General features: G+C 35.1%; 1 protein-coding gene and 1 long non-coding RNA gene across 2 annotated transcripts; one reads left to right on the top strand and one right to left on the bottom strand.

Annotated features, from left to right (window-relative positions):
* Positions 1–13,893: 13,893 nt before the first annotated feature.
* On the bottom strand, positions 13,894–17,085 carry LOC145013063 (uncharacterized). The gene is made up of 4 exons (XR_013664817.1): positions 15,920–17,085; positions 15,451–15,767; positions 14,637–14,956; positions 13,894–14,562 (listed from the first exon to the last, which is right to left on the bottom strand). It is a non-coding gene; the product is annotated as an uncharacterized LOC145013063 (long non-coding RNA).
* Positions 15,923–17,942, top strand: UNG (uracil dna glycosylase). Its single transcript, XM_078971866.1, has 7 exons — positions 15,923–16,367; positions 16,553–16,773; positions 16,883–17,041; positions 17,172–17,202; positions 17,288–17,423; positions 17,517–17,600; positions 17,688–17,942. Exons 1-7 carry the CDS (start codon positions 15,941–15,943, stop codon positions 17,752–17,754), a joined length of 1,125 nt encoding a protein of 374 aa, XP_078827992.1. The 5' UTR covers positions 15,923–15,940; the 3' UTR covers positions 17,755–17,942.
* The last annotated feature ends 229 nt before the right edge of the window (positions 17,943–18,171 follow it).

Below are 18,171 nucleotides of genomic sequence, written 5' to 3'. Positions count from 1 at the left end.
AACAATCGATGTGTTTTAATTGTTAGACTTTTGAATCGATTCTTATTGATTTCTAATTTGAAATTGGAAATTGATTTCATATGATTCACTATATGATGTTATCGATTTTATTCGAGTCATATCTTAGAAATCGAGAACTAGTCTTTTAACTTTGATGAAATTGTTGATCAAGAGCACTAGAAGATTATGAAGAACAGTGAAATATTCGTGTTTTGATCTGAAATTCAGGGTTGCATTTAGCAATATCGTGTTTGTTGAATTCCGAATTCAAAAAGTTAAACTCATAAAAGAAAAGTAAAACTTGATTTTTTCGGGGGTTGATTCGTTGAATTGGAGGTTGAAATCAGTTGATATGAGTTGAACGAAGACTATGAATGTTGAAATCAAGCTTATTTTGAGTTTAATTTCGAATGGTTGAAGTCAAATATTTGTTGATCATCGGTTGAAGTCAATTTTTTATATTGGGGTGTTAATGAATGAAAGATGAACAAATATCGACTGAGTTTCAATTTCGTTAGTTTGGAGATGAACTATGATATCGATGCTTGGAGAATCGAAGGGTGTGAAATTGATTGATGAGTTTGGGTTGATAGATTCGAAGGGATAACGATCGATTTGAGTTAAGATTGGAAGAATTGAAATGGGTGATGTTAATGCTGCGAAGCCATGGATTTTGAAAGCCAATTGGGGTATTTGTTTTTTGGGTTAACTGTGAAGAAAACGCGAAGAACTCAATAATTCGTATTTGGATAATTGTTTTGAGTGTTGAACTAAAAGACGATGGTCAAGAACGTTCGCAAGATAGATTTGTGGGAGTTCGCATCTATGGATCGATTTTGATGATCACTTGGGTTTGCATATGAAATCAATTGAGTTCGCATCTGGATCTTCATTGAGTTCGCATATGAGGTTATATTGATTAGGTTTCGCATCTGAGATTGATGATTGAGTTCGCATATGCGAAAGTTCTTCATTTGCATTTGTTGAAGTTGATGTGAGAAAGATTGTTATGCGAAGCGTCTGTAAGGAAAATGCAAAGCAATTGACCTGTATAATGTGAATTGGGCAAAACCAAAAGTTTCTAAGAGTCCCTGTAGTTTCAAATGATGGCAGTTCGCAAATGGGTAATAAAATGACAAAAATGAAGTATTCCCATTTCGCATCCCTGCAGTCTTCGCAAGGTGGAAAATTTTACCCAGTTTCGCATTTGGGGTAAAAATTTTGAGAAATAGGAATATTTTTGAATCTGGTCCCTGCATTTTGTGGGATTTTACACATTCTACCCAGTTTAGCAAATGGGGATGTGTTTTGCATATTTTGGCTGTTTTTGGCGCAACGGGTCACTGCAGAATTTTGAAATTGACAATTTCTACCAATTTTTTGAGAAATTTTGTCAAAGGCAATTCGTGAACGACAATAAAAATTGAATATTTTTTGGTTTTCCGGATTGAAGCACAAAGTTTATGCCACATATTAAAGGGGAGTCTTGACATAAATTTTTTTGAATAGAGCACGTTCTTTTTCCTTAGAGTTTTATAATCAAATTTCGATTATAAAAAGGGGGAGAAGTTTTATATGGAAATTCAAACTTGAATTTTTCATATTACGCGGATTTGAAGACCGAAGTGATCTTGGAGTTTTGAAGCCTACGAGATTGTGCAATTGGAAGTTCGAAAGTGATGTATTCAAAATGGGTTTGGAATTATTGAAGATTTTTGGGGTGTGTTTTTATGTGCAACTTTAGGGTGATTATTTGGAGTTTGGAATACTCTTGATCATTCGTTGCTGCTCGGATTGTATTGTCTCACATCCTAGAGCCCAAATCGAATAATCATGGAAGAATTGAAGATTGAAGTTCGTGTCGACATGTGTCACCTTTGAGGCTTGAACCGCGTAGTGCTTGATTTTGGAAGATTTGAAGTGGGTAATTCATTCCTAACTTTGAGGGTGAGAATGTTAGGGTACAAAGTTTTCCATGAATGACTTTGTAATGTTTGACTTTTGTAAAACCCACTTGCATGTGGAGTATTAGCCTTGTGACACATGAGAGATAGAGAGTGAGAGAGAGACATGTAAACACCTCTATAAATAGTGGGTTCATATCACTTGTAGAGGTGTGCTTGAGAGATGTAAAAGTGAGTGTGTGAGTGTGTGTTATTTATGTAGTCTAGATCTAGATCCTTTTTGTAACACCATATACAATCAATACATCTCTTAAACACCCAAATCACCATGTTTAATTGTGCAAGCTTTAATTCTACATGTCAAACCATGTTTTTATGTCTCTACAATTTGGGTTATTGGATCACCTTTATTAAGGATTGAACAAAAATCCTAGAAGGATCTAGGAGTTTTCATCCAAGGGCTTAAGGAAAGGAGTCCATTAACTTGCTTAGGCCCTAAGCTAAGGGATCAGGGTTTCCACCTTGAAACCCTAGCTAGCCACAGGTATAAATAACACCCTAAGGCACTAGAATTCGACGACTCCTTGGGAAAACCCTACTAGGGCCGAATTTTGGAGCTTACTACATTTCCTCATCACTCTCATATTCATCCTCTCACTCAAAGTGTGTTTGTGAGCCACTAGAGGTACTACACTTGTGGTACTTGCTTTCAAGAGCTAGGGAAACTCAAGGAATTAGTTGTTATTACTATATAAAAACAAAAGGTATGTATTCTATTCTCCTATGTCAATTTCGAAAATAGCAGATGCATGCTAGGTTTCTTTTTGTGTTCATAAAGTTGTATGTCTAATAGTGAAAACATAAATCCAATTAGGGTTGCATGCACACACAGGATTGTTTGTATTAAAACCCATTGGTGGTACCATAGCCAGGTTTTTGTTTTCAATTAGTTTTCTATATAAAAGTATGAATTTTACATATTAGGGTTTATAGCCAATAAACCCAAATGGCATGATTTTCGAAATTATGGTTCATAAACCATAAATTTCGAAATTTGGTTAGAGTTTCCCAAACCCTTTCCCTAGCCTCCAAGGTTTCGAATTCTAGGGTTATCCAACCCTAGGATTTCAAAATTGGCCTCCTCCCCAAGATTAGATCCTAATTTTAGTGATTTGGAGAATGTCATATCTTGTAATTATCTTTGAAAGACCCAAACTTTCATACTTCACAATATCATTACTCCAAAACATGCTACTTGCATATTCATAAAAGCATTATTTTACATTGATAAAGGGATTACAAACTATTGGATACGAACCGTCTATTACAAAGTGTTATATATATTACATAACTACCCAGGACATTGTAATTTATACAAACATAAACTGAAGTACAAAAGTACTATTACAAACTATTCTAAATCTTTCAACAGTATGTAAACATACTAGTTACTTATCACCTGCAATTGTTAAACATTGATAGGGTAAGCAGTGACGCTTAGTGAGTTCAATAATAGATACAATATAACGTTATGCCATATATATACTTCAATGTGGCAAATGAAAATAAGAGTAACAAGACATATGTGAGATCATGTGACAAGCGTTCATATCAATCAAAGACTTTATTAAAAGATATACTTTTCAATTCTTGATATACATCAATAAAACTTTGGCTGAAATGGCATAGAAGACATGCAATTTCTGATTAACATCTTGTTAGATTTCAGGCTTATAGTCCTGTCTAACCATTTGCCAATGTCATAGAATAGAAGTCATTCTCTTATGAAGACATGCTCTACATGGCCAGAGGCTACGTACCAGTACCAATGTGAATCTAAGTCCTTTCACTGATCACATGGTCAAAGGTATTACAATTGCTATAAACATAGCGAATAAAATAACACGGGAAAATAACTCAGAATAATAACACTGAAAAGCACATAGCACATATAACACATAACATAAAATTGTTCCTATAAACCTTAAGTTAATTGGGGGTTAAAATAGTAATTTGGACAGCACTTTAGCTTTAAATATGACTTTCTATGTTGAAAACCGGGAGCTTAATTAAAAACCGGGCTCTGCGAAGGTGGGCTTCAAAACCAAAAAGATAAAATTTTCGATTTTCTTGGGGGTTCTCGGGGTGTGTTTCTGGTGCTAAAATTGATATCGGGGCTTCGGGAAAAGTCAAAATAGTTAATATATGGAATTAGGGTGAAAAAGTGTCAATTTTCAAATTTTAGTCGGGAGGATTCGCAGGCCTCTATTTATAGGGCCGAGGTTCGGAGGTGCATTGGAAGAAGGGACATGCGGCTGCTGGAGCGAAGGCCACGAAGCGAGAGGAGGGGAGATGGCGCGCATGCGAGGCTCGGACAGGAAGCGACGAAGCAGCTCGGTGGCATCAGCAGCGAGGGACAGCGTGGCTCGGATGCGAGGCTGGTAGGCGAGACGTGTCTCGCGTCGGACTGGCCACCGATGCGAGACGTGTCTCATTCTTGCTAGAATTCAGCCTCGGCGAATCAACTTGCAACACGTGCCGGCTTCGGATTGGGCCACGTCTCCGGTGACGCTGCTGCTTCGTGCTAGGTGACGTGGCTGACACTGTTCATGCGAGAGTTCTCGAATTTTGAGCCCCAAACTTCTAAAATCCATAATTTTCGCATACGAGCTCCGTTTTTGACGTTCTTTATATGCACGCGTAGCTAAAATTACGCTCTAAAACTTTCATTTAGACTTCGTCGGCTAATTTTGACTTTATTTTTAATATTATTATTTTAAACAGACCGGCACAGGAAAATCCGTTAAAAATTCATAACTTCTTCATCTGTTATCCGTTTTCGCCAGACTTTTTACCGTTGTACTGCAAATGATGAGACCTTCAATTCTCGTTTAGGATGTATCGGTGAAATATCGCTCGATCTAAAATTCGAGTTATTAGTTGTTTACTGCTAAGTTGAAACTTCGAAAAATCATAACTTCCTCATACGAATTCAGATTTTGGCGTTCTTTTTATTGAATTTCTCGGTTTAACGAATACTACGACTTTCATTTAGATTAATAAGGCTAAAAAGTAGTTTATCAAAAACTCACTTTTTACGTCATTCGGCGTCGTGCCGGTTTTGTTGCAAATCTTCGGTTGGTCATAACTTCTTCGTTATAACTCGGATTTCGACGAGGTTTTCGCGTACAAGTTTCTAACGAGGTTTTCTACAACATCAAATAATAAAATTTTACTTATTTAAAATTTTATATTCTCGCTAAATTTTACTATTTGGCTTTTAATTAGAATCTCATAAGACTTCCAATATTTTCTGAGTGATTCTAAACATAGTTTTACTTCATTTCTAGTAAAAACCATCTGTTAGAACTCAACATTCAATTTCACATAGTATTTCACAATTTTATTCATTACGAAACATGATTTCAAAACGTATAGGTTACATATCTGTTAAGTGTTTCAATTTGGTAATTAAAGATTTTGAATTATCCCATCCCATAATTTCGAATTTTAGGGGATTTAATGGATTAGGTTAAATTAATTGTTTAATTTAATAGATATCCTCCAAGATTTAATAATTCAAATTATTTGTTTAATTTTGGATAATTATTAAATCAAAATTTTAATATTTAAGATTAAAATGTTTTAATTTTTCGAAAATTTTAAATATAATTAAAACCTAATTGTTTTGAAAAGTTTCAAAACTTGCCCTCAAGTTTTGGAATTTAAATTTTGATTAAAAGTTTATTTTTAAAATGTTAAATTCTAAAACCCTGGTTTTTGAAAAGTTCAAATTACATCCTTATGGTTTTATTAAGTTAATTAAAAGTATAATTAAAATATAATTAATAAATCAATAATGATATGGTTTATATCTAATTAAATTAAAAGTGTAATTTATTAAATTAAATCACCTGGTATTTTAAAAGTGTAAAATACACCCTTATACTATATATAACATTAAAAGTCTAATATTATATATGTATAACTTAAATGCTAGTCTTACCGTTAGTATGCCTCATTCACGAAGCCGGTGTATAAGGGGGTATAAGGTTATGGCCTATAAAATGGTCGTTTAATGGGTGTCCACTCTCACCCACCGCTTCCTTGATTGGTGGAGGGTCGTTAGCCGAACGGGTAGGATAGGGCAAACCCTTTCCATTAAAAGTATAATAAATTATAAAGTAACTAAATGTTTTTACAAAATTTCCAATCCTAGTTACTTTAGGCAAAAGTGAATTTGATGCAATTCCATGAAATTACACTTTGTACCCATTGTGAAAACGTTAGTGGAGCGTGTGTGGTTAACTGGCACACTAAATGGGTTCTAAGCAAAGGTAGAAAAGGGTGACTCGATGTTTGTCATAGTTCAGTGGAGTGTGTGTAGTTAACCGACACATCGAATAGGTGACTGTAACATTGGGGGCACCATGTAAGTTTGCATGGTTATTCACACCCTGTTTTGTGATCCTCGGCATCCCAGTCACAAATCGAGGGGCATATCGAGATTTAAACACGTCATTGAAAAGTTCAATGAATCTCAAAGCATCTAGGAGTTTTCAATACATTTAAAACTTAATCTTATTTTCGTTTTTTCATGGTGGAAAATTAGTGAATCTTCATTCACTTACCTTCAAATGTTATGCATTTGGGTTACGACACCCCTCTCCTAAGTGGTAGAATATTGTGTTGGGTCCTAGCTTTAATATCTCATTTAGATGTTTTATTAAGGACTCATTCAATCAAATAACTTTATTTTTCTCTCGTTTTGTAGATGTCAAAGTCTGACAACTATGGTCTTCCTAAATCCCATGGAAAAGGTTTTCCCACTCAAAGTAAAAGTTTGTTCCACAATGAAGGTGAAAGATCGATCACTGCCTTGTGGACTAGCTTGGTTTCACTTCCTACACCCCCTCATGTTGTCCTCCCAAACCCACAAGATCGAAGAATTTAAAAGTTCAAAATCACTCAAGCGTTGTTGGCAATGAAACGTGAAGATGGAAAACCCATGTATGCTCACGTCCTAAGGATGAAATCACACATCGATAGGTTGAAAATGTTGGGTACATCTTTTCCAAAGAAGTTGGCTATATATTGGGTTCTTTAGTCAATCCCTAAATCATATGATAAGTTCATAAGAGAGTATTATATGATGGATCTTGACGCGACCCTCATTGACCTAACTTACATGCTTATTGCTGCTGAATCATAAATGATTTGGCAAAGTAATGAAGCATATTTGTCTCGTAAATTAACCAACAATGCTTCCGTGGTCACTCCAGCAGAAGCCACCTGTTTCTTATGCCAAGAGAATGGGTGTTGGCTACGAAGCTTCCTAGAGGACTTGAAGAATCTAAGAGATGAGAGAGTCAAGAAGTATGGCTTTACTTCAGGTAAATTCCACTATCTAACTCCATTAAGTTCCTATTCATTGATTCTTAATACATGAATAATCAATTAGGTAGAAAGATAAAAGTTTCTCCAATATAAGAAAAAAGTTTCTCCAATATAATAAAAAGAGAGAGTTTCTCCAATATAAGAAAAAAGTTTCTCATCTCATCTCTTAGATTAGGTAGAAAGATAAAAGTTTCTCATCTCTTAGATTAGGTAGAAAGATAAAAGTTTCTCTAATATAAGAACAAGAGAGAGTACTTTTGTATAGTGTTTATGATCATCTTAATGATTAAGAACCATATCACAATTGATCCTCTAAGGACATCTTAGTGCACTAGTATGGCTAAGAAGAGGAATCGGAAATTTTTGAAATGGTTAAAGCAAAAGGATGAGTCATACTTCGTTCCAAAATCAATTTTTAGAATTGTACTCCAAGATTGTGAATTGAGGGACACATCGTAAGAAGTTCTAACACACTTATCAAATGTGAAGTAGAAGATTGTTTTTCTTACTCTTGCACATTTGAAATTGGTAAATTGTGATGTCTTGGATAAGACAAAGACAAACTAACACCAATTGTGTGTAGTGTTTGTCTTGATAAGAATCCGCACTAACTCTTGAATATTTGTTTGCCAATAAGTGTTTTCTTGACAAGAGAATCTTATATATCAAGAGGTCAGTGGGAGTCTAAATGATCTTTAAAAGTTTCAATAACTAATCAAGAGTAAACCTATTATTAATCACTAGCACACGACTTGAGGTTTGTAACCTATCGTGTTGACGTATTCTTGTTTCTGTGTCAACCCAGTTGAGTTGGTTATGCATATGAGTTCTGCGAGTTCTCATTAGGTTGCATAAGGGAAAACACCTTGTTCAATGAAAGTACATTGATTGGCATAAGTGAGCTTCTAAATAACTTTGAAGCAATGGTGGGACCCTTGATGGTGAGAAATTAAGAGCGAACAAGTTTTGTCCATAAGAGTTTGAATATGTCACAAACATTATCTTTCGATTATGGTTATGGCAATTCACATGGATAGGAACACATACACTGTAAAAATCTAAGTGTCATAAGGTTTCTCTCCTTCATGAAATGATTGTGAGGAAACGCTTTCACTAATAGAGATTTTAAGAAGATAGAGATTATGTAATTTCATTCTCAAATTCGATTATGATTACGACATCCCTCTTCGTAGTTCGAATTATGAGATTTAACAATTGGTCTGAACATTTGAGACCTAGTAATATAAGTTCTAAAATAGTTTAGACGCGCATGTGAGCCATTTAAAGGGAAGTGTATAAGTTTGAAAATCTTAGATAAAGGCTTATCGAAGCACATCATATTAGAAAAGATGAACATTGGAAGTCAATAAGTATTGTTTTTTAGAAGTTTGGTTGGTTTCTGAGTACGTGTTAAAGCTAATGAGAGCATCAATGTTATGATGGAATGGATATAGTCATCATGTTAGTGGGAGCATGATTGTTATTTAAGTACTTCAAGTTGACAATATTAATTATAGAAAAATAAAAGTTTCACTTTGCAAAGTTGCAGGGGTTGAAAAGTTGTTTTTGCTATAAATAAGGGAGAGAATGTTATACTTGTTGGGTTTTTCGTTTCAAATCTAAAAGCTTAGATCGAGAAATTTTAATTGAATTTAGTCAAGGACATATTTATTATTTGCATTTTCAAAGTTCGATTATGATTACGACATCCCTCTTCATAGTTTGAATTTTGAGAACATGGCAAATATAAATATTATGACGATATTATAGTAAGAAACTGGTAAAGTATCACGTTTTTCATTATGAATTGTATCCCATACGCTTCGGGTATAGGATCGATTGCATATGTTGTAATATTCGACCATTCTAAAATTTTCCAAATGCCTAGGGCATTTAAAGGGAAAAAGGAAATAGAACCAGTTTTGACTAAAAAATATTTAAACAACTGTCAAGGACAATCTAAGGTTCGCCAAGGTTTGGTCGCTTGTGGATAGTTGGAAGTATAGTCATGTATGGACCATATTGACATTATTATGAAGAGATAAGATTCTATTTAGAATGAGTTGTCATATGGAAAATATGGAAATGTTTCCATATTGAGAGTTGGATATCGAGAATCAATGTCTAGATTAGAAACTTTTATGTAAGAATGATGTTCAAAGGAATGTACTTTGAATATGAGACTTCATGACTATGGAATTGTCTTGTAACAATCTCCAATAGAGCATTTTGTAATTTCATTGGCCAAGTATTGGTGACTTTTGTGCCATGACATTATGAAATGACTGTTGCATAAAATGTTAGAATCTAACATATTATAATAGTGGCAAGAATTTTGTATTCTTACACTAATGGATTAGGAATTATGAAATGAGGATGATTGAAAATGTTATTCAATTATACTATTTCACAAAGTAAGGACCATAGGTAAACATAGTGTGCATGCTAAGAGCATAGGACAAATGTTGTTATAATTCAAGTAAGAAGTTGATTACCCGAAACAATAAATAATGAGTAATCAATATGGTGATTAAATAAAATATTTTATTTATACCCAGAGTTTGGGGCCATATGGGATTAGTATTATTCTTGTGTTTTACCTTGCATGTTTGACTTCCCGAATAATAAGATTATTCAAACCCTCCGCATTCTTTCATACGTTGGAAGTAGGTATGAATGAAGATTGTCATGAATATGACTGTAGATTGTCTAAAGTGTTTTAGACATAGCAAAAAGTTTGCTATAAGGTTCATGAGTGCTGCTGTAAGATTAGAGTATTGGATCAAACCCACGCTCACTTGGATCGCTTCATGAATTTTATCACGAATGATTGGTGAGACGATAATATCTTATATTCTTGAAACTGAGACATGTGAGTTGTATTTTGCAAGTCGGTTGCACATTGATAATATGTAAACGCACCAGTAACTTGGTGTTATAAAACATATCGTTGTGTGTGATTTGATGAGTAGATACAAGCGATCATTGGAGTTGAAGTTTTTTCATTCCTTTTTCCCAAAGTGGATAAAAGCGATATGTTTGGGCCCCTAGATGATTTAGTGATGACATCGGAAGCGCTTGGCCAAGTCGGGACTAAGTTGATGTGTTCAATTGTAGTCTGTTATCAGTCATCATAAATCAGAAATCAGGAAACAACACATAGAATGAGAGAATGATTATAATCCATGTCTCGTGTCTATATGATATCTAGAATGGAGGAATACATGATCCCTCATCTAAAGGACACGCCTCTGATAATATCAGAGTTGACAACGGTTTTTGAAAGCTACGATTGCTGATCAGGTTCTGAAGTCATACGTAAAATAGTTATTAGACTCATCCAAGCGGGATACTGTTGGATTAGTGTCTAAGTCCATAACTATTTTGATATGTACTTTACCCAATTGTGAGCATGGTCCTTTTGGGTTGCCTTCACACTGGTGACTATATAGCATGATTGTTGAGGAGAAAGGCTGGTTTATTGTTAAGAATTATAAATCGGGGTATAAATATGATTTGTTAATATATTATATGAATAATATATTTATTTGGAATCATATTATTAATTAGTATTTAATAAGAAATTATTTAGGGATTAATTTTGGGATTAAATGAATTAATTAAAAGTACATGGGTTGTTTGGTAATTATTTGATAGTTGAGACTTTAGGCTATTGGATCACCTTTATTAAGTATTGAATGAAAATCCTAGAAGGATCTAGGAGTTTTCGTCCAAGGGCTTAAGGAAAGGAGTCCATTGGCTTGCTTAGGCCCTAAACTAAGGGATCAGGGTTTCCACCTTGAAACCCTAGCTAGCCTCAAGTATAAATAACACCCTAAGGCACTAGAATTCGACCACTCATTGAGAAAACCCTACTAGGGACGAATTTTAGAGCTTAGTACCTTTCCTCCTCGCTCTCATATTCATCCTCTCACTCAAAGTGTGTTTGTGAGCCACTAGAGGTACTACACTTGTGGTACTTGCTTTCAAGAGCTAGGGAAACTCAAGGAAATAGTTGTTATTACTATATAACAACAAAAGGTATGTATTCTATTCTCCTATGTCAATTTCGAAAATAGCAGATGCATGCTAGGTTTCTTTTTGTGTTCATAAAGTTGTATGTCTAATAGTGAAAACATAGATCCAATTAGGGTTGCATGCACACATAGGATTGTTTGTATTAAAACTCATCAAGAACATCATAGGTAGTCTAGCAACACTATGACTACTGGACTAGGGGACTTGATTATGTGTTGTTGGCACGAACGAAGAGTCGTGCCCAGATACACCAGAGAATTGCCTAAGGCACGCCGCTCCTAGCGGGACAAACCTGACAGAGCAGGGCGAGCGTGGAGAAGGCTCGACCCCACCAGGGGTGCCTTCCACTTCATGACAAAAGTATAACGGCTCCAGGCGATAAAGAAGATACTCATGGCATTACTACCTGAACCAATCATTGGCTCTGACAGATTAAGGAGCACGATTATCCAATCAGCGTCCCCGATCCTGTCGGGTCTGACGTCCTTGTCGTGTACGGACTAGCAAAGGGGTTCAATATAAAAGGCCACCCCCAGTACCTTGGAAGGTAAGTCGCTCTCTCCTAATTCACCCAAGATACACCCAAGTCTATATACTGACTTGACCGTCAGAGCGTTTTCTTTGGAGCCTCCTCCTAGAGAAAAGCTGAGGGTTTTATCTCGTTGTGACCTCGCAGGCTGATTAGAATCATCAAAGGCATAAGGCGTAAACGTCTGGTGGCCAGGTCGCATCAACCATCTTTTTCTTAGGTGTGAAGTGATAGCTAGAACTTAGAATACCATTTTCTCTTGGATTAATGGTGTTCCTTCCGATTTTGATACAATTTTTTAGTTATTCAATTTCATTGATAATGACGTCACGAATTTGAAGAAAATAAGGGTGGCTGATGCGATAACATGTACCAGTATTTGGTATATGTGAAGATTTCGAAATAACGTGGTGCTTGGAACAGGAAAGATTAGAAAAAACGAGATTATTGATTCGATAAAAGAAATTTCTTTCTTACGGTATTCTAATAGAAATAATAAATGTCATATGGGATGGATGAATAGGCTTCAAAATCCTATGAACGTCTTGTAATTGTTTTCTAGCTGCTTGCTAGTTTTTACTTTTAGGTCTCGTTGGTTGTTTAAAAAAAGTAATGTATAATAATTGAATAAATTTTAAAAGAAGAGATTTATAAATAGTCATCCTAGTTTGGCTGCAGAAATGATTCATCATTCATAAGGATAAAATTATCATTTAAAAAAAGTTAAGGGGTCGTTTGATAGTTGCTGACTGGGTTAGAAATGCTGACTGAGTCATAGTGTTGGCCCTCACTTCCTCCACCACCCACATTAGGAGTAACCATAGTGTTTTGTTCAAAGTTCATAAATAATTCATCTTCAATATCGTATTTCCTTATAGAATTTATGTACCGCAACACAGACAATGACTATGTCTCTTTGCACTGAAAAAGGATAAGGAGTCATTTGTTTTAAAATTGGAAATCTCGCCTTCAATACACCATAAGGACGTTCAATGATATTTCTAAGTTGCGCATGAGCATGATTGAACTTTTCTTTCTTTGTTAAAGCTCTGTTTCTTCGAAAATCGGCTAACCAATACCTAGTATTGCAGTAGGGAGCCATAAATCCACGGGTGTTGGTGTATGCGACATCACAACGGTAATATTTATCTGTAGATGATTGACAAATTTATCGTATAAATAATATAGATAATAAAATGTATAGTAAAATTACAAACCTGGTGGAGGGAATGAAATCCGGAAGTCGGGTTAAATGCAGCTTCTTTCAAAACTTTAGAGTCATGTGTTATGCCCTCTCATCCAGCTTATACAAAGGTGAATATCATACCAAAATTACAAATTCCAAGTACATTTTGATAACATTCACTTTTTCCTCTTCCCCTATAACGAGTTTGTTGATCAATAGGCACAACTACATGTATAAGTGTTCCATCTAGTGCACCTATTGCTCCGGGAAATACGTGCATTAGCCGTCTATGTCGTTCTGAGGTGTTTCTTGTTGGATTAGATGAGGTTCGTACTATAATTTCTGGTGAAAAACACATCATTGCACGTAAGATCTCATGAAAACATTTGTGAATCGTTTGTGTGGAGTGATGAAATCTTTCTTTAACGACTCGAAAACGTTCATTATGTCCTGTAACATGTATAAACATAGCCATCTTCTCTTCAACGCTTATCATCCTACTACATTGCAACCAATTTATTTGTGTAAAGTGATTGCATGATAGTACAAATGCATCTTGTGAAAGACGTATCATATCGTAACATTGTATAGGACATCCGTGTATTAAAATCTTGCGTATACACATACCCCTTTGCTACTTGTTCGCTAGCTCCTATTCTTTTAACTATTTATTGCCTTTGTCGAACCAACATCAACCAATACCACGAGAATATAAGGAAATATAGAAATTTACCTTCTTTATCCATGTGTCCTGTTAGATATCAAATACAAATTACATTTAAATCAATAACATAACACTCAATAACATAACAATCCATAACATAACAAACTGTAACATGTAAATACTAAAAGCATAACATTCCATAACATATAAATTAATATAACATACTAATGCCAAACAATGAACCATAGCATACTAATGTCAAACAATGAACCATAACATACTAATGTCAAACAACTAATCCAAACTTTCTTCCCACATTTGTTACCCACGACTCACAAGTTGACAAGTTAAGCCGCAACCAAATTTTCCTATTACCAGCACTTTCAGCAAATAACATAAGAGCAGTAGTGTATTTCGGATCATATTCTCCCCATTCCAAGCTTGTCAACTTCGCCATACAAGCATCCATCTCATTGTCAAGATTATTTGCTTCCGTGAATGCTTGTGCAGCCTTGATAATTTATTTTCCAACTTCTTTCAACTCATCATCAAGTGTGGTTTCTTTAGGACAATTTCGTTTGCCCCCCCTGTTTTTTGTCCGCCCAGATGATTCCTCACTAGTAGGTTGAGGTACTGTTGAGCTTGGGGTATCTGCATGAGGTGCTGGCTCTTCCATCCCTGTATCCTCAAAATCATGTGTACTGAAGGTTTCATTGGGATGAGGTAGTGTCGAAGATGGCCCCCAACTGTGAACACCGGTCGAGGTCGCCCATTCAAATAGTTGGGTACAAAGTTCAGGGCAAGAGAGGGGTGCATTTCTCAGCTTATCTACTTACTTGTTCAACTGTTTGAAAATTTAATAAATATTATTAAAGTATTAAAAAAGTAATATAATTTAAAAAATATGTATATATGTACCTTCACTTCCGCTTCCCATTCTTCATTAATCATGTTAAAAGAATTCGTTACAGGATCATAAATATTTTATGTTTTGTTTTTAAGTTTTAACCACACTGCATACTTTGCTTTTAGATAGTCGTATCGGTTTTTCATTTGTTTTTTTCTCGACAACAAAATTATGATATGTTTTCAATTTCTCCGCGACCACAGCCCATGAGCTTGCATTTCGGCCACTACCCTCCCGACCATTGCTTGTTAATTCTTGTATACATGCTTCCAAAAAAGTTTGTTCACCAATTCCGACTTCCAACTAACCTTAATTCTTTTATCTGTCATGTCTATTGTAAAAAAGGGGAAAATAGCTAATCATCCACATAATACACATTTACAAATAAATCAAGCATAAATGTGATTTCATCACATTCTTAACAGCATATACAACATATATTTTGATTTCATACAATTAAATTTTGATCTCATAAGCATATAACACTTTTTAATTTATAATTTCACACCATATTCAACATAAGTTCATTTTAGCAACCTAAAATCTTATTTTATTCAAACATTAGTTCATGTTAAAATCACACATTAGTTCATACAGAGAAAATCAGATTTCATACACAAATATTCATTCCTTCATATAGATAAAATCAAATTTCATAAACAAAAACACATTATGAATTGATTTTATGCTAACCCTTCAATCTAATTGAATCCAATAATAATGAAAGAAGTAATTTCAAACTTTGATTTCAGAATGAAATCATCAATTTGACAGCAAACATGAAGGGTTTTGTGATTTCAGGAAAAAAAAATGGAGAAACATTACCTGCAGTCGAGCTCCTCACCGGCGCTGTGTGGTCGTCGGCGCAGGAGGTGAAGCGGCCGGAAGTTGGAGGAAAAATATTGTTGCTTGTTGTCGCGATGTATTGAAGGAAGGGAAGAACGATAAGCGATTTCTATTAGGGCATAGGAGAAGAAATTGAAGACTAGGCTTTTTGTATCAGTCATCCTCTTTCTTTTTTTGGACCAAGTCAGCCCCTTGGTCATTTACTGCTTGCCGAATCAGCCACAATGGAGGCCCATCAAACAGTCTGACTGCTGACCGGTGCTCTTACCAGACCGGGTAAGTGCAAATCAAAAGACCTAAGTATCATATACATACCAAATATCCAAAATTAAAACACTTCAGCATTCCAAAACATTTTTGACCAAAAACCTGTTAATTTTGATAATAAAGGAACCACTTTTGTAATTTTGTCCGGAACAAATTCGAGCCTAAAAGATGGAAGTGTTACCGTCTCCCCTAATCGATTTCTATGCGTTCTTGCAACAAAAATTGGAACCATCACTATGCGTCTCTATATTCGCGCCTCACATTTCCCGCCATAATACTCCAGAAAAACCCTCTGTTCTTCACAAATCCCAACCACAGAATGGCTTCGGCGAAAGCCATTACAGATTTCTTCCCACCGGCAAAACGCTCCAAAGGAGCAGCGGCAGCAGCGTCGTCCCTGGAATCTTCTTCAAAAAAAAGCTTCCTTTCGGTTTCCCAAAAACCCACCACCAACGCTGTTCCATTTCCATCTAACACATCAGAATCGGTTGACGGTAGTGGAGTTCAGCTTTCACCTTCGTCGAATCTCAACGATGAACAGAAACTCAGGGTTCAGTTCAATCAATCCCTAGCTAAAGCCAAACGTAATCTCAAAATTTGTGCTGGGAGAGTCTCGAAATCCACTTCAGGTAAGTTCCTAGACATGGATTTTCCTTATTCTGATTCGATCAATAGATTGTGTACCATTTATATGAAATCGCTAGCGTATTTGTTACTCCTCCTTACACGAAAGCAAAAATGAAAAGTTACATCTATGGTTCAATGAATCTCTATGTTGATGATATGGTTGTCATTTGTTTTCTTAAATGCTTAGGCGAGGGTTTCGGGTCTATGAAACTGGAAGAACTATTGGTGGAAGAAACATGGTTGGAAGCCCTTCCCGGAGAGTTTCAAAAACCCTATGCCAAGAAATTGAATGAATTTGTAAAGGCTGAAATACAAAGCCCCATACCAATCTACCCTCCTCAACATCTGATCTTCAATGCTCTGAATTCAACCCCATTTGACAAGGTCAAAGCTGTCATCATTGGTCAGGTGCTTACCAAAATCCCCTTTGTCGTTGCTTATTAAGTTGCTCGTATCTTTTACAAAACTCATATCAATCAATTGGCGAATTATTAACACATTGAATTTCTTATGTTAGGATCCATATCATGGACCTGGTCAAGCCATGGGCCTTTCTTTCTCTGTTCCAGAAGGTATAAAAGTACCTTCAAGCTTGGTAAACATATACAAGGAACTTCAACAGGATCTGCAGTGTTCAATACCTTCTCATGGGAATTTGGAACGATGGGCTGTACAGGTCATCAAACTTACTTCTAATTTTTATATTCTTGTTGAATCTTAGAAAATCTTTTTTAGTGTTTAATATGTTTAAGTGTCTTTATTTTGTTAAAACAAATATGATCTGACATCAACACTGTTATGTGCAGGGTGTTCTGTTGCTCAATGCTGTTCTCACCGGTAAGACTAAGTCACTTGAGTTATCTGAATGGATTAAGTCAAAAGAAACACCTATATATAATATTGTTTTTTTTTTTTTTTTCAGTTAGGCAGCATCAAGCAAATTCTCATGCAAAGAAAGGATGGGAACAGTTTACTGATTCTGTAATAGAGACAATTTCTAGAAAGAAAAAAGGAATTGTTTTTCTTCTTTGGGGAAACTATGCTCAAGCAAAATCCAGGTACTTATGGGAATAGTTTTTCTTTATTTAAAGAATGAATATCAATTTCACATTGAAAATTTATTCTCTACATGATTTGGAAACATTGTGCAGGTTGATTGATGAAAGCAAGCACCATATTCTGAAAGCAGCACATCCTTCTGGTTTATCTGCTCATAGGGGATTCTTTGGATGCAGGTTTGTATTTTTAAATATGAGAAAAGTAAAAAGTAACAAGTTTTATTAAATAATGTTATTGCTGATAATTATTGGGGCAATGTGCAGACATTTTTCTCGTACCAATAGAATCTTGGAGGAAGCAGCTACTTCTCCCATTGATTGGCAACTTTAAATTACTGGATTTGGCTCTATTTTTGGAAACATTTATACGATTTGAATGTTGTTATTAATCAAAATGTTTCATTTTGTGTGGTTAAATTATCTACCACATATCCATCTAGTACTTGTATCTGAAACATATGACACCAACAAAAAAGTGTTTGTGTTAAAGATTAATGCATACATTAGAGTTGATTGAAACATGGCATAAAGGTTGAAGTATATTTTTTCATATACCAAATGTTCAATTTCAACATCTACATGTAAATGAGCTAATATATGCTTGCAAAAAAGAGTAATAAACTAAGCTTTCGACAGTATTATATTATTTTGTGTCGTTTATCATTTTAAGTAGTACATTATCTTTGCATTGAACTCACTTAGAAGATGAAATCACAACAAGAGCATATAAATGGAAGCTTTTTAAATT

This window comes from Lactuca saligna, chromosome 8 (assembly GCF_052625555.1).
Source record: "Lactuca saligna cultivar CGN05327 chromosome 8, ASM5262555v1, whole genome shotgun sequence".
Lineage (NCBI taxonomy): Eukaryota > Viridiplantae > Streptophyta > Magnoliopsida > Asterales > Asteraceae > Lactuca > Lactuca saligna.
Note: the sequence above shows the minus strand (reverse complement) of the source record. Positions and strands in the feature narration are given on the sequence as shown.

What these genes read in the sequence shown, in the direction of transcription:
- UNG (XM_078971866.1), top strand. Translation starts at nt 15,941, where the DNA reads ATGCGTTCTTGCAACAAAAATTGGAACCATCACTATGCGTCTCTATAT. An exon ending in TGGAACGATGGGCTGTACAG is followed by an intron (nt 17,042 to 17,171) that starts GTCATCAAACTT and finishes TGTTATGTGCAG; the next exon opens with GGTGTTCTGTTGCTCAATGC. An exon ending in AGGGGATTCTTTGGATGCAG is followed by an intron (nt 17,601 to 17,687) that starts GTTTGTATTTTT and finishes GGCAATGTGCAG; the next exon opens with ACATTTTTCTCGTACCAATA.